Raw genomic sequence first — 21,820 nt, 5'->3', positions numbered from 1 at the left:
TTATCTTTAGTTGTATATAAAGGTGGCATATTTTATTTTTCGTATACTGATATACCATTAAATTATTATCTATTGCGTTTTCTTTTTTAAGGATTGTTAATATTTTTTCTATTTGCTTTGTGCATAAGCAAACCAGCATATAATTTTTTTGTACATAATATCTTTATATTTGATGTTAAATTTTTGTAAGTTACTGAAATAATTTTATTTGGTTTTGGAATGTTTTTAATAGTAGTTTTTTGGAGGTAATTTTTTGTTGTAAAAAATTTTTTCAATTGTTTATATTATTGTTATGAATGTATCTGAGTCGTGTTATTTGTTGTAAAAGGATGTGTGCGTCGGCCGTCGTGGTCGTCTGGGAGAAGTGCACTCGGGTCTCGGCGGGAGGAGGAGTGCGCAGATGCCGGTCTGCTCGGGTCGGGAGTGCGCAGCGTTGCTTCAATGACGGCGGTTGGTCGTGGTGGGGCCGAGCAGCTCCCACGGGCAGACAGTAGCCTACTTAACGTTGGGCATGACACATCTTCAGTGGGGTAGACGTGCTTTGTCATAAAATAGTCGGTAATGGGAATGGGAAGTGTGGGAGTGTTGTGATAATTCGACTCGGAGTGGGTGTTCAAGTGGAAGCAATTACATTTCTCGTTGCGTTCAATTGTTAAATGGTTAAAATGTCAGTGATGCAGATGAGTAAGAGGCAGCATTGCTATTTATGCGATCTCCCGAGGATGCCTTGGGCAATGTTGAACGACTTCTCGGAGGCGGTCTGTCGCGGGTGCGTCAACTACGAAGGCACGGATAGGATCGAAGTGGTCCTGGAGACTGCCCGCCAGATGAAAAGGGCCCACGGATTCCAGGAGGGCAGGTCGGGCACGTCGGCAAGTCACCACCATGGCGTGGCCGGCAAGTCCGCCACATTGCACAGGTCGGGCGGCGGCTCTCACGAGTCGTCTCATCAGAACGGGGTGGCCAGTCTGGAAGTTGTCGGCATCGGGATCCCGCCCGCTGCTCACACGAGGCAGTCAGGCCAGCAGCAGCAACAGCCTCCGCAGCCGGGAGCGCCCCTGTACAACGCCTTGCACCACCCTCGAGCCGGCCTCCTTGCCGAGTACAGCACCCAACAGATACGCACTTCGTCTTCGAACCAGATGCCGAGGACCATGTCGACCGAAGGTGAGCACGACATGGCGTTGCCGAGGCCCGCGGGCATCAGACTGACCACCGCCTCCACTCACATAACCACCCATCACATCCCTCAGGGGCATTCTAGGCCGGGATCTCTCCCGCCGCAGAACATCGCCCTGAAAAGAGGGCTCTCAGCGGGCGAGGACGAAGACCACCATTCCTCGCACCACAACCACAACGGCGAATCGTCCAAACGGATGATGACGGTGGAAGACCACGCCAACCGGCCTCCCCTCACCAGAGGAGAATCCCTGCCGGCGGTGAGCCTCGCCGTCCCATTCGGAGACCGCAGCTACAAAACCGAAGCCAAATTGACGGTACGAGCTCCGTCTTTCGACACGGCCACCACCTTCAAACTTAACGGTTAGTAAAACAAAATTTTATCCCGCCGATCCCACGATTTATGACGCTGTACGGTCAGTCTCTTCCTGCCGGTTTAGAATCTGTCGGAGAAATGTGTCAGACGATGCCGTCGGGGGTCGGATTCTGTAGTATTTTGTGTAAATTCCCCTCCACCGCCCTCCTACACCATAGGAAATGTTTACGTATTTGGATCGATAAAGTGGCCGTGTAGGGATCTCACCTACTCATCGTCATATGACGTAACGTTCGCGTTTATCTAGCATGCGCACACCAGACCCGTCGATACAAACCCTCCATAAATCCCCCCCCCCCGGACCGTTAATGGGCACCTTTCAGATTTTTAACCATCATCACAGCGTTTCTGAAAAGTTCTACAACTCTGTGAAACGGTGTAAAGGTCTAGGGGTCCGACGATCCGCACTTTTCCCACAGGGAGAAAAAGCCCTTTTGTACCTGCCCCCTCCCACTTTAGGATATGGTACATACATATGTTGTACTGGTGAGCTCCCATTGCGTAAATAAACGTGTAAATTCAAACTTGAATAATTTAATCATTTTCGTCCCAAGTAAAAAGACCCCCGGCCAAATGAAATTGAATAATTTGGCCTCTGGCCAAATATGTAAAAATAATTTGTTTTTTTAAAGGTACCCCGGTTTGAAATAGTCGGTCGATCCCTGGTGAAGTAGTCTGTGCGACAGCAAAATGCTATTGAAATTATAATAATCCAAATAAAATAAATCTTTCATAGACTCTTAACGGAAGATGAAGAAATACGTTTCGAGAAAAAATATTCCATCAAATATTGATCAAAAACAAAAATCGAGTCTTTAATGCTAGGTGTAATAATATTATACATATTATTATTTTCATATAATATTTGTAGTGGAGCACACCAAAAACACGTCAATTATCAACGGCGCATTTCACATATAAAATATCATGAGTTGTTCATAGATAATTGCTTAAAGCTCGCAAGGTTCGGATAAAATACTAGAAAGAGGGAAAAGCCATGCTTACCCATCTTATAATTTAAAAAAAAAAATCGTTAAAACTTTATCACACACACAATATATTATGTAAAAATTCTATGTAACGTCTAAGGAAGAATAGTTTATTCTCATTAACCAATTTCAAACAATTATGAAGCATTTATGAAAAAAATGTATAACCATGATAGGATAGTTACAAACCGAGAATTTAAATTCTTTAAAAAAATAAAACATTGACGGTATGATTTATACATATTTTTTCTCTAATGTTCTTAATATATCACATCTTTAATTATTTAAAATACTACCAAAATCGATTTCCATCCTTAACCATCCCTTAAAAACATAAAATATCCCACCAATATTTTGTTGTTTTAAAACAAAACACAGTCGACTCTTGATATTTCCAAACCCAAGAGATTACAAAAATAATTCAAATTAACAAGAGTATCGAAAATCAAATTATTAAGATCAGATCTGCATTTTTCGCAAAATAAATAAATAGATAGTAAATAGATGAACTAAAAAATTGAATATTGTTAATGCATCATTAAAAAAAAAAAAAACGTGAAGCGGTTTTTGAGTCAATGGTGGCCTAGTGTTCTTTGTTTCAATGATTTTGCAAAGTGGCCAGTTAAGAGAACACAGAGAAAAACAGACCACTGAACATAAAGTAGAGAAAATTCCACGAAACTTTTGGTTGTAAGGAAGTAAACAACACGAGGAAATTTATAGCCATATTACGAAAAAAAGTGAATTACATGGGAAGTGGCTACATTTCGATTTATAGTATGTCCTCTCCCCTTGTTACGAAAAATATTTCCTATTAAACGAGTGTATCGTATCAAAATGCACGGACTCGATTTACCAGTGACCTGCTGATCAAAAAATTCGAATTGACAAAAGTCGTCTGTATTTGCCATTATAAATGAATGTCTTTAGGGCATTATGCAAATCGCATTTGTTTTCAAAGGTTTCTTATCATGTCCACTGACCTATGTGAAGGAGGAAAAATAAAAATGAAATAGCTGGACGGATTTAGCGTGGCGAGATTATCTCAGAAAATGGCTGGTCGTTGGGAAGTTGCAACAACAGGGTAGTAGATAACCTTTGATGAAATTGTGACTTTTTTTGTTATTGAGGTTATTAGTACTGTCCTCCCTGATCTTACTATTAAGTTTATATACTTACTATTATGGTTTATGCCTGCTGTTTTGATATTCTGATTATAAAATTATCTGAGCCAGCTCGACTGGGTAAAATATTTTGATTAGCTGTCGACATTATTTGTATAAATCTTAGCAACCCGATTTAATTTTATGAATGCTTACTTTCTGTAGGTTGTACCACAGTTGTAAAATGATGTCAAAGTTTGTTGGTATTTTTTCGGAAAACGAATGAGATTTACTAATGCTATCAAAAAGCATTATGATCCCGGTCCCCCAATGATTTTCTTAAAGATGACGTCTTGAAAAGAGACAAAATCAAATCGTACACTGACATAATTATGCCAATTTTTATATACTTATAATAATTATAAGTATTAAATCTACTGTGTGAATTAGACGTTAGATCATTTTTGACTGAACGTCGTGGAAAGCACTTTTGATTTTTTTTTTCAATCATGGTCAAATTATTACAATAATCTATTTTTATGGTGTCTTCAAAATTATGGTTTTATAAAATCCTTTAAAAATCCTCGAAAATTTAAAGATCCAATGCTTTATATATTCTTACCTTTAACCTGTATAATTATACTGCTTGTACAGTTATAATTTATATCTTTATGAAAACGGAATTTATTACAGGACGTCGACTAACGAACATAAATTAGATTTCAACAAACGCTTAAAACAATATGTTATTTTGAACTCATAATTTTCCAACGATAAAATGCATATTTTGCAATATTTATAGTTTATTTTAAACCGAACGCTTCATTTAGTTTTGTCTTAGTATTTTATTCGAAGGACGTGTAAGGGTTAAACAATAAATACAAAAATCATCAACCCTGCGGTATTTGCATTGGCGTTTTTCGAAATTGTCTTTTATAAATTTAAAATTTATATGCAATTTTCGTGAAACTTTTCAAAGAGAAGAAAGTAAAATATATGAAAATACCGACTGACCTGGTTAAATTTGCATTAGTTATTGGTCGAACGTGTTTGTTTTCTTTTCTAGGATCGATAATGCTTTTATAAAAGGTAAAATTGCAATACGCCTTTCACTCGTAACATAATGGACGTTATTTATACCATATTATTTTCTATTTGGTAAACAGGAACATTTTATGAGTGAAACATTGAAAAATTCTCTCTCCTAGTTAATTGATGCTTAAGAAAAAGAACGATTAAAATTACGAGTAGACAGTTTAGTGTTCTAAAACTACCTTTTTTTCAATTTTTTATGGTGGGTAATAAGTCGATGTTCAAGTAAAAACCAAATAGAAATCTTGGATTGGAAAGAGGAAAAATATACGTGTTATTCGCAAAATATCCTAAATCTTCTACGATAGATTCGAACAAACAACTTTCACTCTTTCAATTTGTTGTTCACTCTTACAATTAATGACTATTTAGGGATCGTGAGATGCGGTCTGATGTGATGTAGGTTTATAAAAACATTTTCTTTATCGTGCCAATGTTTCGAACTTTATTGAGATCATCTTCTGAGCACAAAGTTTGTTTTCTGTGTAGATGTGTCACGGTTGTGTGTCGTCAACACTCTCCAACACACCACACACACCCTAGACACATGTACACAGAAAATACAGTTTCAGCCTCCCTGATGATGATCTCAATAAAGATCGAAACCGTTGGCACGATAAAGAAAATTTTTTATATTCATCAGACCGCATCTCACGATCTCTAAAGTCATTAATTATCGGTCACTAAATATAACACGTACTTACAATTAATGCCGAGATACTGTAACTCCTTCAAACCGATGAGGGTGTAATGCATGAAATCCGGATCGCCGGAAACCCAAAACTGTGAATAAGAACTGTCTTTTAAAGTAGTTAATCAACAAATTCACTTCACCTTGTTCATTTGTATTATTGTACCAATTGTTTTAACATATCGAAGAAAAGACAATCGACCAAAAAAGGAAGAGTAGTAAATCTTAAGTATTTTTGGTTCCTCATAGTAATAGCAAATACCATATGCTTCTCAATTATCATAGAGATGTTTAATATATTCAATAGTTTCTAGTTGAAAATTATACCTACGTTTTAATATCCTTTTGTTTTATGGCACGATAAAACAACGTCGGCAATACCAAAGTGTGAGTAAGTCTTTTAAAGAAGTTAATAAACAAACACACCCCGCATTGATCATTTCTATTATTGTAGCATTTTTTAACCAAGCATCGAAGAAAAGACAACTAAAAAAAGGAAGAGTACCAAAGACCAAAGAGAGGAAGTAAATCCTAAAGCTTGCTCATCGTATTTTGGTTCCACAAAGTAACATATTAGCAAGAACGATATGCTTCTTACTTATCATAGAGTTTTTTAGTTGAACCTGTTTTTTAATATCCTTTATGTAGAACTACCTTTTATTGAGACCAACTTCAGGGCTCAAAGATGATGGATTAAGATGATATCAATAAAGATCAAAACGTTGGCACGATAAAGAAAATGTTTTTCTAAACCTACGTTACACCAGACCGCATCTCATGATCTCCAAATAATCTTAGTTTTAAATTAATACATGGCAAATAAATTTTATTTGTATAAAAGCATGCTTTGCTCATAAAGAGGAAAGGTATGCTTTTCATCAATAGTGGAGATTGACGAAAGATTACGATTGGTCATTTGGGCGTCACCAATGTATAGCTGTCGCATATTTTCCCTATGCAGTATGTTTTAATAGATCTATGTTGATCCCAGAGTGGGTGAAAGTAGGGGTTAGGCTTTTGTGAAGGAGGGATGTGCGTGTGAGGGGTAAATCCGGTTTGTAATGGGGCAACATCGATTTCCGCTGGTCTTGAATAGGAGGTGACGTCAGCCCAAGGACTCGGCCCGAGTCGGCCGGGCTCGCTGTGGAATGCAGCCGGCTGCTCTATGAATGCCGTAATCGCCTGGCGTCCGCTCAGCCCCGCTGCTCCTACGTCAGACTCTGTTGCCGATGTTGCACGCAGGCGCCCACCAAGCAACGGCAACAGCGCAACGCACGTCATCCTCTCGTGACGTCACACAAATAACATTGACCGAGCTTTCTTCTTCTTCGGCCCCCCCTCCTCTTCGCCGCGCCGACGTCTGTACTTCTACGGTCTACGCCGGGCCTAGCTCTGCCCCTAAGGAAACTTGCCACACAAATAATTTAGGGGCGGGGGGATTAACGGCTTTCCTTTATACAAATGTGTTTTTTTTTTAATTGGCTAATTATTGTGAATCCTGTTGGTAATTGCACATATGTATATAACATAAATGTATGTTTCTTCGTGACCTGTTGTTTCATAATTTGTTGAAGTCGTGAGGAGCGGTCAAGAATGAAATAGTTCAGAAAACACTTTTTTCATTTTTTAGCCGGCGTTTCGACCATTATTCGCGTCATCTATGTTTATTATCTATATTGTATTTTTTCCAAGGAACGTATTTTTTTCAAATTAACCCAGGCCCTGAAGATGACCCGAATGTCGAAACGCGTCTGCAAAAAAATGAAAAAGGTGTTTTTCTTAACTACCTCATTCTTGACCGCTTCTCACCACTTCAACAAATTATCTAACATAAACTTCAAATGCAAATTATAAATAATAAATATTTACAATAGTTGAACTTATCGCAAGCATAATGAAATTGAGAATTGGTTTTAATGATTTTGACTCAATAAACAAAAAACTTTAAGAAGGATATGAAAGAAATCTTAATCCACCTTCGTTAATTAATTACTACATTATTAATTTACAAAAACCACAATTGTAGTTTTGTTAGAAGAAAACACGTAGGAGGAATATAACTATGCCCTTAATGCTTTTTTCGCTAAAATAAGTTACCAATTAACAAAGTTACTCGAATAAAAATAACTAATTCTGTTTAAAATATCGTTTTTCAGTTAAATTTTAACTCATAAATGTTTGATTTTTCAGTAGTCTAGATGAAATCGTAAGGTTTTTCAATTCTGAAACTTCCTTTTGATGGTTTCATTCCCATTTCAAAACTATGATTTTTCACTAGAAACCAGCCAATTTAATAAAAACTAACAAATAGAAGTTTTCCAATATAAAAAAAATAAGCAGAATACCAGAAAGATTTGAATTTTTAGCCTATTTTAGTGAGAATTTTCTCTCTCTCTCTCTCTCTCTCTCTCTCTCTCTTCTCTCTCTCTTCTCTCTCTCTCTCCTCTCTTCTCTCTCTCTCCCTCTCCTCTCTTCGCTCTCTTCTCTCCTCTCTCTCTCTCCTCTCTCTCTCTTTCTCTCCTTTATTTTCTGTAAAGTGCTTGGGTGTTACAGTTAGTAAAACCCTTTCATGTAGCTTAAGTGTAACATGGCAAAGCAAATGCATTATGCGCTGTACCAAACGCTACTATCCGAATAAAGAAATCTATCGGAGTCTACACTTGTGATTCCACACTTATTGATTTGTTCTCTTGATATCACAGCAAAGTAGGCTCAAAACAACAGAGAGCTATGAACTCCTCGGGTAGATTCATATTTAGACACATGAGCACATTACTTCGTTTGTCACCGTTTGAAGTCGCGTAATGTTGAATATAGGAGATTTTATTTTCTGAGTTCGTTTCTCTATGGTTTGTCTCAAGATCCCCTCAATATTTACATAATCAGTTTATTAGTAAAGGTCAGCTTGAATTGAGATTAACCAAGGGTTTTGATCCTGGCTGATATATACCTCCATATAAGTCTGCCACTTGTCAAAAATCATTTTTAATCTATTCTTGCAAATTAAGGAACTCCCTCCCTACTGACATTACAACAAAACAAAAAACCCACAAACATTTAAAAATGCAATATAAAGTTACCTCTTTAAAAATTATCTGTTAAGCAAGCATAGACATTTGCATTTTATAAAAAATAAAATTTAAATTAAATAAAGTTTTTTTTATTAAAAAATATAAATAATTTATTTTGTTTCATTTGATGTTACATTGTTCTATTGCAGTTTAATCATTCGATTTTGAATTATTGTTCTATCGCTCAAAGAGCTTTTTTTACATTTTATAATTTATATTATTGTTTAAGTAAATTCAAGAAGCTTTCAGTCGCAGCATATTTTCGAATCAGAAACCTGCTGGTGTTAAATTCTTTTTGAATTTACGTACACAATAATATATAGTGAGGTTCCATCGCAAAGTGGTACAAATTTTAATAGAAATATTATATTTGTACTGTTTGTTGTTGTTATCCTTAAGGTAACTTNTCTCTCTCTCTCTCTCTCTCTCTCTCTCTCTCTCTCTCTCTCTCTCTCTCTCTCTCTCTCATCCACTCTCATCCACTCTCTCTAAAATTTATTTTAAGAAACTGTTAATGGGTTTTATCCCACGATAATTATTCACTAATGATTTGCCAAATATATTCTTCGTATTTGTCGTGCCTTTCGGTCAAAACGTCGTTGGACTCAACCGAAATTGGTAATTTGTCGAAACCAATGCAGTTAATAGAAGATATTATTTCTCATGCATCTCTTTGACGTAGGTAGGAATATTTATGAATAAGGAAAGTAATTCCTTTTATACAGGAGGCTTAACGTCCAACTTTATCAATTAAAATTCCATGAGCGGGATGCCGGGATCTGAGCACAGAACCGCTAACGGTGGCATATACAGTTATGTTTTAATATATTTATGTATACCTCAAAGGCAAAAGCAACCGGAGACTCGTATTTTGTTGTTCATTTCAAACCATATGTATGCTTTTTTATCATTAGATTAATTACAACGTATTTATTTTAATGCAAATCAAATTGAACGTATTTGATGAGTTTTAATCAAAATTATTTAATTAAGATGGTTTGAAGAAAAATTCATCAAAACATTTGAAGATGAGCATTAAAACTTGGTATATTAAAATTTAACTAACAAATGATTTTCCGGTGTTTCGGGTAATTTTAATTAAACATTTTTTATTAAAACCCATGAATTTCTAATCTTGTATAATTTGGGAATAAGTATGTTGTAATTATTATAACGATAATAATACAAATAGTTCGAAATAAACAACAAAATAGGAGTGTCCTGTTTTTTGTCTTTGTGTGTGTGGTATCATGAATTGGGACCGGTATGCTATCGGTATCGAACGAGGGATACGTAGCTCTCAATGGTTAATGAAATCAATTTTTTTCATAAAAAATTGTTCTTTGTAATATGAGTAAATTAACTAAATAATTAGGTAAGTTGGGAGATTACCTTATAAAGTATGCTCGGTTCACAAAAAATGACGGTCCAAATTAGCGAGTATAGGTAGATCAAAATGATCGGAAACTTTTAAAGAATAAATTTTGAAAGGCTTGAAAATTTTGAAGTTGCAAAACCTGTCAGTAGCTTTGAGATTCCTTCTGCGGGGTGAAGAACCTGTAATTTGTTACTTTGGTAGATTGAAAACGACCAAACTACAACTGGCTTTCTGACTAGATTGTAAAATGTTATATAATTATTTTTGAATTTTCCAAAATATGGATAGAAGTTTAGGCAATTCAGTGTTATCTGGTTTACCCTGCAGATTGATTAGGGATGGCTTACCTTGCAGATTTATCGTGGAGGAGCGATTTAGGCTGGCTGGCAGCGTCATTCAACCCGTCCCCAAAGGAATGTTAGTTTATTTTTAAATTTTTCTGTTAACCGCAGGTTATCCACCTTCGGCCGTGATTAACGTTTCGAATGGAGGCGGAGGAAGCCCTTCGCCGTTGGGCACGAGGACCAGCTCACCTCCAGAGCAGACGACCGTACAACCCCAAGGAGGTACGACCGGCCCCGCTGCTAACGCAGCCCCAAATACAGGAAACGGCTCGAGTCAATCCCCGATGGCGGCATTGATGTCCGTTGCTGACAACCTGCCACCGGGATCGCCGAGGAGTGCCGGAGGAAGCCCTCCCGGACCAGCGGCCACACCCGCAGCACCCAGGTCCGCCTCGAGAAGCTCGCAACACTCTCCAAACTCATCAGGTATATGGGTTTTTTTATATGTCATTGGATGAACTTTCGGCAGAACTATAAACAGCGAGTTATGTAACTGAAATTGATATATCTCTAACTGTAATATTTAGTGACCGTTAATTAATGAATATTTGAAGATCGTGCGATTCGGTCTTGTGTGATGAAGATTTATACGTAGATGCTTAGATGATATATTGATAGCAGTTCCCACAGATCAAATTTAAACTACATTAGATACACAATTGCCTTCACCCACGGTTATAATTTACACATGAAATCGAAAACAAAACAAAAATATCAGTTTTAGATACACTCGTGATAAAACAGATAGCACATTAATCACAGATTGGTATCAAATATCTAGAAACACAGATCGCCTCGACTTTACACACCATCCCCTTAATAATAAACGCGATCAAAGGGCTCCTTCACAGAATTATTACCGTGAGCCATGAATCTTTTCACCACAAGAACATACAAGCATATCCTACATAACAATCACTACCCTAAACGAATAATCAACCACTACAACTCAACACTAACACTATCCACTATCACTAATAACACTACATCAATTCTATCAAACACAGACAAACCAACATACATTCCATTCGTTCATGGCCTTTCACACCAATTAAACACATTTCTTCTGATAACTTTAAAATAGCCTTCAATAACTATAAAACGATTCACTCCTTTTTTTCCAACATAAAAGAGCCCACACCTGTAACAAATGTAATGTGATGTAATTTACAAAATCCATTGTATAAATTGTCCGGCAACTTTCATCCCCATATCTGGATAAGAGGGTAAAACAATATAACTATGATTGCAAAAAAAAAACCAAAAAACCTACAGTACTGGATACCCAACATTTTGAACACCAACACAATTTCGACTTCAACAATCCAAAAATATTACGCACAGAACAAAACAAACATAAACGTAACTTTTTAGAAAGGTTTACATAAACAAAGATAAACAACAGACACATGTAAACTTAGCCGCAGCTATGCTAATATGGTATGTGTGGTGTTTCGTGACCGTTAACCTTGTATTTAAAATGTTTATAAATGCCAAGCCCTTAAGATGATCTCAATAAAGTTCGAAACGTTGGCAAAATAAAGAAAATGTTTGTCTAAACCTACGTCACACCAGACCGCACTCACGATCTCCAAATAATGTTTGATTATTTGTTTAACTTCACTGTTTTGATATTGTCGTATGTTCTGAAGAATTCTTTATAGTTTTCACAGTAGAAGCTCTTAAAAGCATTCGCTGTTCTATTCTTTTTTTTTTAATTAATATTGGAATCAAAATTTCCACCTGAAATAAAACGACCTCCTGACAAGGGTGACATGAATTTTTGCTGCAGGTTCGACGAGCGGCAGCGGTCGCAGGTCTTCAGGGAGCAGGCACGTCAGTTCAACGACGGTGACGTCGAGTGAAAGCGGCGCCAACGCTAACGGAAGCGGCAACGCGGCGAGCGGCGAACAGGGGAGCGAAACCGCCGCCTCCGCACCCGCCCCCGCCACCACTACCCTTAAATGTACCCTCTGCCAAGAAAGGCTCGAGGACACCCACTTCGTCCAGTGCCCTTCTGTCCCGCAGCATAAATTCTGCTTTCCTTGCTCACGAGACAGCATCAAACGGCAAGGAGCCGGATCTGAGGTAATTTTCTAATGGATTCTTAAACTTCAAACAAATCAAATTGTACACCATTTGTCAAGATAACGTTGGGCCAGACGAAGCACTAAGGAAGCTAAATTTATGAATGAGCAGCTTATAAAAGACAATGTACATGTACCTCGGCTTGTTCGTGTTTTCCACCTCTGCCGTGTGTAATGTTTCATATGTTTCCTTTCTCCATTACTTGTTTTTCTGGTCGCCAGCTTGGGAGTACGAGTGGCAAGTACGAGCCAAAGTTGCCCACTCAGGAACTGGGAGAAATAAAAGTGGGGTTTAACCTACAAAGATGACGTACGACATATGGTAGAAATAATTTGTAACGAAATCTTAATATTTTCAAAAATGTCCTACGAAAAAGTAGATCAGTTAACTAGGAGTTTTTATCTATAAAGGCCTAGAACATTTGTATGCAAGAATTACCATTTAGGTGATAATCCGGACAAAAAAATCGTTGTATTTTAAACTAAACACTGGAGGGCTTGGCACGAAACGGGGATTACCCGGCAGCGTGCTTGGCGTCAAAAATAAAATAATTGCCATCCTTGAATTAGCGTAAATTATTATACGGAGGGGGCGCTCCTTTATAAACCCGCGTATCGCCAAAAGGAAACTTATTTAATTTTTCAAATACATAGTTATAAATATTTCCTTTAAAAAATTAATAATTAATCCAGAAAGTCCAAAAAGAAGAATATCAAATAATTAGCCACTCTTGCTTGGATGGTATTACTTGAAATTTTGTTTGAACATTTTGTTAAATATCGGCGTTTATTTAATTTATTTAAATAAGTTTATTTAAATTTCAGAATAAAATTTAAACATGAAAATTATTCCTCAAAATATAGGCCATCATTTAACTAATCTTACTGGCAGAAGTTGAATTTGGTGGTGATACCAGTCCGGGGTTTTCGATGCGAAGAACTCGTCACATCCTAATTTGACATGCTTGCAGTTTTCGAAGTTCCGGCCTTTCAAAAAATGCGATATTGGCCGGACAAGACCATGGTGGACCAAGGCGGTGCGACGTCAGGGTGTAAGGAGGGTGGGGATAGTTAGTTGCTAACACCCTTTATTTCTGAACATTTTCCTTTGGATAAATGTGAACGATCGGCAGGAGCGTTGTCTTGCTGAAATATCGTTTTATCCCGTTTGAGTAAAGCAGGGTACTTCTCTTTTAAAACCCCATATACTCTTTCGAGTTGTTCACGGTAAAGCTTTGCGTCAATAGCCGAGCCCCCTAGAACCAGCTCAAAGTACAAAACACCCTCATAATTCCTCCAAACACCCTTAATCTTTTTTGCTTAGATTGCGAACTTTGCGAATCTCTGCTTGAACCTCTTGGCCTTGCAGTATCCACTGATTTCGGTAAATAGGTTTTTTAAAATATCCATTTTTCATCGCTCGTTACAATTCTCTTCCAAAATCTATCATCTTTTGGAATTTGAAGCAAACTTTTACAGATATCAACTCGTTGAGCTTGGGCGGCTGACAAGTCATGAAGATCTGTTCTGGATCGTATATTTCTGACATTAAGCTTTTTAAATGGTGGCTTACTGTGCATTTGAAACCTCCGTTTTGGACGATACTCCTCGAGTGGTCACATACCGATCCTTATTCTCGAGTAAGTACCAGCATCCACCATTGAAGGGCGACCAGATCTAGGCTCATCTTGAAGGCTGTAGTTCCCAGAATTGAACCACCTGAACGAAAACGCTGCAGTGTTTGCACTTCCCCTGCACAGATTTCCTGGGCTGCTGCCTTCGCACTTAGCTCTTTTTTCCAGTAGGCGACGATGGCAATTTTTTCTTCCAACATTTTCGGTGAGAGAGAGATTTATAAAATGGAATGAACGGCAGCCAGTTGGTATACATTTTTAAATAAAGGATTTAGTCCAAAAAACAACGATATATGTATTGTTTACATTAGAGTCGAATAAGGATTAAAATTGACCCTTTAATATCATCAATTATATGCACGGAGATTTTTGTAACGACCTAGCATATACACATACTTATGTTCCCGGCACAAAAGATTCTGTTTTATTTATTTTGCGTTGTGTTTATGTTTAATAATATGATATTAACATTAATATGTTTTTCGTGAGGAGCGGTCAAGAATGAGATAGTTTAGATAAACACCTTTTTCAATTTTTTTTACCTACGTTTCGACCTTTAATCCGGGTCATCTTCAGGGCATAAAGTGTGATGTGTTATTCTTGAGTTGTCATATAGGTGTTGTCTGAAATTGTTATGAGAACTCAATATGATACAAGTGTCGCACTACACTTTATGCTTTGAAGGTGACCCGAATAAAGGTCGAAACGTCGAACACACTGCCCCATTCTTGACCGCCACGAATCCAACAAATTATTTAAAAAAAAATGTTTAATTTCCTAGTTTCTACTTTTTGCCTATAATATTCAGTCGGGTCTTGATGGAACGACGTCTCAATAGAATCTACCAAATTATTTCCGTAATAGAACAGACCTAGAATAGAAAATAGACTTATTTGATAATCGGTTGTATACGGCTCCTTGAGCAGATTTCCCGTTTCAAACAATTTCGCCCAGTTCTTTAGCAATTTTACTTTATTTTAATCACTTGGGCGTCGTTCTTCTTACAAGATTAAGATCAAAATTTGTGTCTATATTGGCATTTTGAAGTATTAAAGAGCCTGAATGATGGTCAGGTATTACATTGAAACTACTGTTTGTCTGTGTTTGTGCTCCCGGCATTCACCCTGGCATTCAATTTGCCTCAAATTTGCATTTATTGTCTCATACAGTATTGTCTATACGTAGTAAACAAGTAGGGCCCTGCCATACGTTTGCTGGAATTCCAAAACTAGAATTTATTTACTGGGAGACTATCTTTTTTGAATGAAAAATCTGTTAATATAAATGGCATAAACAACTTCAAGTTTAAAAAAATAATAATGCAAAATTGTTGAAGGAGTCAATTTTCTACTATAATAAGTTATATATTTGAAGGAATTTTGTGATAATACATCTTGTTAAACGTTTATTTTAAATTTATTATTAATGGTTTGTTTTTTGTTTTATCGTGTGTTTCCAGGTGTACTGCCCTAGTGGAGAAAAGTGTCCTTTGGCCAATTCCAACGTTCCCTGGGCCTTTATGCAGGGCGAGATAGCGACCATACTCGGCGATGAATTCAACAAGGCGAAGAAAGAAAGGGACACCTAGACGTCCGTCGAACTCTGCCCTACGGGCGAGGTTGAATCTTTGTAGCCGTGCCGATCCCGTATTTGGCTAGGCGAAAAGCGATCAAGTATTTCATTGTAAATACTGTGAAATTGTATAGTGGGGCCCGATGATCTCCTCAATTAATATTTTAAGGGAAAAAAACGCAAAATGTTATTAGACCCCCGCCGAATCCCTGTTAAATCCGGGGGTGTCGCGGGAATATTTTTGTAGTGAGTCCTTTGGCTATACACAAAATTGTACAGATACGTGTTAATTGTCGAATCAGGAGCATCAGGATGGGAAAAGGAGATCTCTGTTGAAAAAAAAAAAAACGGAGTCGTTTGTTAATTGTAAAAAAATTGGATAGAATTTCGCAGGAGAAAGGCGAAATTCGAGAATTTACAATCGTATTTTTCTTTTAAAATTTTGTTTTAACGTTTTATAGTTCTTGATCGAATACCTATGTATTATCTGTTTGTAAAAATTGTCATTTAAAAAAAAATTGAACCAGCCGAAATTCTACCAAGCCGAGAAGCACCTTAAAAATAATTTAATTGTTAGAAGTTGAATCAAATTGAACTTTACGCTTTTAAATATTTGTATAATTTTAAGACAACTTGTATAAATAGATGGATGAATATGATTGTATATATATTTTGTGGTTTATTAGTCATGCGGCAGCACGATGATATGTTGCCTTTGTACAAAACAGCCAAATAATTGTACGATTTTACAATTTTATATTCTTGTCTGTCTTTCACTGTCCCATTAGTTCTCACCCTTGCGCTACGCTTACTAGGTTTATACAGTTTGTCTTGCAAAGATCGGAAGTTGTTATCAAATTAATTTTTTTATCGTGCACTACCGACCAGAGAGACATCACCTTTTCAAATTGAAAACAGAATTTAAAAAATTGAAATCTTTCGGCATGTCAACTGAAGCCTAAATTATGGAATTTTCGGCGTCTTGGTTTTTGGGTGTTTTCCTTTATTATTATTTTTTATCCCACCCCTTTCCAGTCCGGTTCCGGTACTTTTGTATTTTTATTTCCACCTTTACCCTTTCGTGGCCGGAAGCTCGGCCGGCGAATATTTGGCATAAATGAGTAACCGCTGCTTTTAATTTTTACGTATTTGAATTAAGTAATATTATATATTGTGTGAATAGATTTTGCCTAGTCACTCCATGGACCTAGGTCCCATAAGAAGGAACTCCAGAACTCGCGTGTCTTTAGGGAACTCAAGCTCCGTTCTCTTACCTAGGTTGAACAATTCAACATTAAAAAAACGTACTTTTTGTATAAAATAAATAAATAAAAATAACTATTTAGCCTTTAAGGTATTTTGTCAAAACGCGAGCTATGTCCTCTATTGCTTTTTATTTTACTTTATTTTTATTTTATTTACAAGAGAAGCATTACTACCTTGTTTATATTTGTAAAAAGAAATTGTATTATATTTTATGACTATATTGTAAATATTATATAAGAAAAGTAATAAAATTGCCATTGTTAAGACGGTGTACTATCCATTAGGGCTTAAAAAGAACATCGATGTATTTACTTTTTTTTTTAAATTATTATTTACAAAGAAAAAATTTTTAGGCCGTATTTGGAGACCCTCGACGATCATTCCGACTGGCCCAAGTCCACCATTATTTACCAGTGCGGTTTGATTGATTTTTTTTACAATTATTGACCTATTGATTGACTGATGACTGAATTCACTGTGATTTAATGAAACCGAAATAACTCTCCGGTTATGTTTTACAACTAAGACGATTCGACCCACTGTACTGTTTTGAAACGAAATGATAAAATTTCTTTTTTCCGTTCCTGACAAGACGAACGCTTTATTGAGGACATAGACCTATATTCATGTTTCAAATTAAAAGGAAAATATTTATGAAAATTTATTTGGGTATATAATTAGAAGTCAGTATGTTGTGTACACCATGTAATAAACTAGTTAATAAGATAATAAGAAAACTTAGTGTCAGTGTTTAATTTTAATAATCTTTATAATTTTAATATCAAACAGAAAACGAAATACTAATTTTTACAAGAGAAAAAAAAGGAATGTATTGTAATAAGATAATCATTTTGTATTGTGAACTAGCTTACCGATTGTACTAAACAATAATAAGGGAAATATTAGGGTTTAGATTGTATTTGGAATAGTCACTTGCAATTTGTACATTTTTTTCTGCCAGTTTATACATAGGAAAAAAGTTCAAAGAGAAAGCTAAACGTGGGCAGAAAATTTAAAACAATGTGATATACAAATTACAAGGGGGACACATAAATAGTATGCTCATACCGTTATAGATTTTAGAAAAGAATAATAATACACCAGAATAGAAAGTAAGACATATTGAATTTATTGTAAATATTAAATGTTGTCATATAAAAAACAGCCCATTGTTTTAGAATGTTAACACCCTTGTAGTGATGCATCAGCTTGTTCATGTAGGTGCAGTGAATGTATTTGGAAAAAAATGAACATAACATTTGTCAAAAAAACAGGTTTTATTTTCAGTAAAGCCGTTATCGGCCTCACAAATTGCGATAAATTGCAAAAAAAAGGTCATCAAATTTAATAAAAAGCAAAATAAAAAAATTATTTTGGTGTTATAAATACGTCGTTTTATTTATCTGATCATCAGGAAGACCGAGTCACCGGTTGCCAGATTTATTCCGGTAACTGCCATTGACCTCTGCCTCTTTCTCTCTCTCTTTCTCTCTCTCTTTCTCCCAAATTTACAAGTCCCTGCCTATTTCGAGATAGGAATGTCTCACGGGATAGCATTTTCGCTCATTGAACCTTCCCCTCCACTTGACAGTCGTCCAGGGTTTGCTTCTTGCAAGCGAAAATCAAAGAATTTTTCACAAATCTTTGGCAACTTTTACTAAAGGAGAAACCCCTCGTCGATGTCATTTGGACCTTCCAAAAGTTATTGCATGTATATAGTAGTTAATTGGGAAAATGGTTAAGCTTTGTTGATATAATAGAATGATGCTGGATAATGGAAGACTGAGGAAGTACATGAAACATTTCGATAACTGGCAGACAAAACAAATATATAACAAGTGCAGGATGTTGGCATATATATATTCCTTACAGTTTTAGCGGTACTTATGCTGTAGAAGGAACAATATTGGAGGAAAATCATGGTGTCCCACAGCACCATCAGATCATACGAAAACGTTAGAAGGGACAAAACAACTTTCTCGATGCGCCGGGCGCAGGAACAATATAAACCAACATGACTGAGATTCTATATGATAAAGTTCATAATAGGTTAAAACGTTTCAACAAAAATATGATTTCGACACATCATATCGACTATTACAGCCTACTGTCAGTTTACAGCCAGTATCAGCCGAGATTCTGCAAACATTCCACGGTGGAATATGTTATTCTGCTCGAGGCAGCTTGCTGTTCAAGACACTTTTCTGAACGAAGAACGCTCTGGCCGTCTACGTTCAATAAATACATATAGTCTTAAAAAACACTAGGGGCACAAATCTATCAGCACTGTATAAAATTTCCTCCAAGAATCAGAGCAGGGGACTAGATACAAACTGCCGTGCTGAAGCACAATTCTCAGATCGGATGGCATTCCCACACGCTCTTTACATGGAGCCAAGGAAAGGCATCCTTAAATTAAGTGGGACACATCGAGTAATCTTTCTGTACATGGCAGACACATACGCGAGCTTTGAGCATCATTTATAATTTCTACGCGAGCTTTGTCTATAAAAGTAAGTGGCCTGTGTGACCTAGCAAGCCTATACTGTTATGCGGTTCAGCAAATAAACCAACAAGAATGCACATATTAATAATAAATAATATGTAAACAAGACGAAAAACACAAATTTGTAATTTTAGAGAGAATAAGACAATAGATTTCGAAGAAAGAAAAAAGACGTCTACAGTTCTGAAAACCCTACATAACTGATATGATTAATCACTTGAGATGAGTGTATATCGTGTTCTATGTTGGCTGTACACATTTCCATCTTTTTGCCTATGATTCACTTATTTGTTGCCAATTTGATCAGATATTGACAATAATATGAACGCTTAGGCTAAGAATAAGTCACATCAGATCAATCGAATCGGTGACAATGAAAGTTATCTCAAAGTTGGTGATGTTCATAGGTCTGTGGATGAACATAAGATGAACTGGCCGACATCCCTCATCAATTCGCACCCACTTATTTTTAACTGATGATGGCGTAAAGCAGAAATGCGTGAGTAAAACGTAACAGTCGAGAACCAAGTAAAGTGAGTGTCGATCAAAAAGCTAGCTTGTCATCGTTTAATCATTGTATGCGTCTTTTCTCACGTGTTACAACATTTCTGTTGGGAGTCAGGAATTGAGTAAGAGACGAATGGACGATAAAATGATTAATCAGCATTATTTACATTACTTTTTTTTTAACAAAAGAGATTTCCACTTGTTTAACTGAAGAATCAGACAAACTCAACTGGTGAGTAAACTGTATTCAATACAGTATACACTTCTAACCTAAATGATTTTTTTTCAACACTAACATGATTGAATAGAGCAATGATGACGTGAAGCCGAGTTACATCAGAATGAAAGTGAAAAGTTCTGTTTATCCACTAAATTGATAAGTAATTGAAGTCATTGCTAATTAAATTATTGATTGATAAGAACAGGTTGTAAAACCGAGAGTAAACAACTTGGCGATTCGACTAATGTAATCTGTTTTATAAACGCATGCGAATGTGTTTTGATTTGTTTCCAGAAGACCCTGAACGCCTCCTTTCCTCGTTGAGTAATAGATTATTTTTACCAAAATTAAATATTTAATATCCAGTCTTATCAGGCCGTAGGAAATATTTATCCTCTTACAATATCACGTTTATTTTTGTTTTGAACGAATTTTTAAACGTTTTGTCAGCCGAGTACTTGAAAACCATCGTATGATCCGAACGCCCACCGGAAAAGATTTCTGAGGCGAATTTAATTCATGATTTTCATACGGGCTGGCCCACATTTCGTGTATCATCGCATAATTTGAATTGTTTATACGCATAAGAAAAGTTAAAAAATATCTGAACACACCTTTGTAACTGCATGTGTTTTTATGTAGGTGAGGGTAATATGGCGACAGTAGCCCTTTGATACGATCCATTTGATCCCAATAGATCCATCCTTATAATTACGAGGAGGTTCTGTTTTTCACAGATTGGAGGACTATGGCGAGGTAAGCCGATAATTTACTTCGACCTTTTGCCTAACAGATTCACCATTAATTCTATCATACCACGCCACAGTGTTCGAAATCTGTTTTAAATTCATCCATGTTTATCCCCGTAAAAATAATTTATTTATCTTCGGCGTTTTTATAGTCAAATGCATCACCATAAAAGAATTCCTACGTCGAACAAGATGTCGATAAGAGATGAGGGAAGTGAGATTTGAAAGAAAAGCTCCTTTTACAGCAGATAGGCCGTAAACATTTGACACCTTGATAAAAGGAGATGGCATTACACAAATCCGTCCTTATTTTTTGACGACACACAAATTTCTAGCGCCTTCAGTCAAGTTCGGTTCGAGATTTACGGGCATCTGGAATTCGCCAGCATTTATTATTCTATCATAATTCCATCGCATGAACGTTGCATTTAACTTGTTAGCTGTTTTAAACAATAATGTTAAAGTTTTATAAAGCTTCGTCTATTTGTCATCTCCATTTTGACGAACAAACTTCTTAAAAGTATCCGTTAACAGTCCGGCATCCTATCTGTCAACGGACAAGGCCAAAGGTTAAAGAAAAGTTCCAACAGTCAAGAAGATCTGCGACCAACGTTCTCCATAATTTAGATTTTGTGATTGGCAAAGCCTTCCATGATTGGTGAAGAGATAACGTTGATAAACGCTAATAAAATGGAATTATCACTGATGATTAACATTTGTTCTTTTTTTTTCAATCGGACAGGATGGCGAACCGGAGGGAGATCTGCTCCATCTTGAAACAATAGTTGAACGATATGTCAAACCTTCCTCGCGGTTAATAAAGAAAATTATGTATAAATAAGATTCTTTTTTGTTTGTATGGTATGAATTAAGGTTGTTTTCCTGTTTTCACTGTTTGATTTACGTTGCGAAAACGTGAGATAACATAAGAAAACCTTGTCGAATTTGCTTCTTAACTTTAAATTATCGGGATCATGTTATCTCAATTTTTAACTGACAATGTTGGAACTTCCACAGGAATCTTTTCTTATCATTTCCTGTATGAAATGATTAGAT

At 36.4% G+C, this 21,820-nt stretch overlaps 2 protein-coding genes across 4 annotated transcripts in view; both read left to right on the top strand.

Annotated features, from left to right (window-relative positions):
• Positions 1-21,820, top strand: part of LOC106670168 — a 276,453-nt gene that overhangs the window by 199,590 nt on the left and 55,043 nt on the right. The gene's annotated exons all lie outside the window — the stretch shown is intronic.
• Positions 422-18,168, top strand: LOC106670170 (interferon regulatory factor 2-binding protein-like). Its single transcript, XM_014400256.2, has 4 exons — positions 422-1,542; positions 10,332-10,649; positions 12,016-12,311; positions 15,404-18,168. The coding sequence occupies exons 1-4, from the start codon at positions 657-659 to the stop codon at positions 15,530-15,532; spliced, it is 1,629 nt and encodes a 542-aa protein (XP_014255742.1). The 5' UTR covers positions 422-656; the 3' UTR covers positions 15,533-18,168.

The sequence above is a fragment of the Cimex lectularius genome, unplaced genomic scaffold, assembly GCF_000648675.2.
Source record: "Cimex lectularius strain Harlan isolate CLEC.00 unplaced genomic scaffold, Clec_2.1 scaffold134, whole genome shotgun sequence".
In the NCBI taxonomy this organism is placed as follows: Eukaryota; Metazoa; Arthropoda; class Insecta; order Hemiptera; family Cimicidae; genus Cimex; species Cimex lectularius.
The sequence above is the reverse complement of the archived record's forward strand: the minus strand, read 5'-3'. Positions and strand labels throughout refer to the sequence as shown.

Excerpts from the sequence above, each read along its gene's own strand:
- LOC106670170 (XM_014400256.2), top strand. The coding sequence starts at position 657 with ATGGTTAAAATGTCAGTGATGCAGATGAGTAAGAGGCAGCATTGCTAT. Across the intron at positions 1,543-10,331 it reads CACCACCTTCAAACTTAACG|GTTATCCACCTTCGGCCGTG; the intron begins GTTAGTAAAACA and ends TGTTAACCGCAG. Across the intron at positions 10,650-12,015 it reads ACACTCTCCAAACTCATCAG|GTTCGACGAGCGGCAGCGGT; the intron begins GTATATGGGTTT and ends TTTTTGCTGCAG.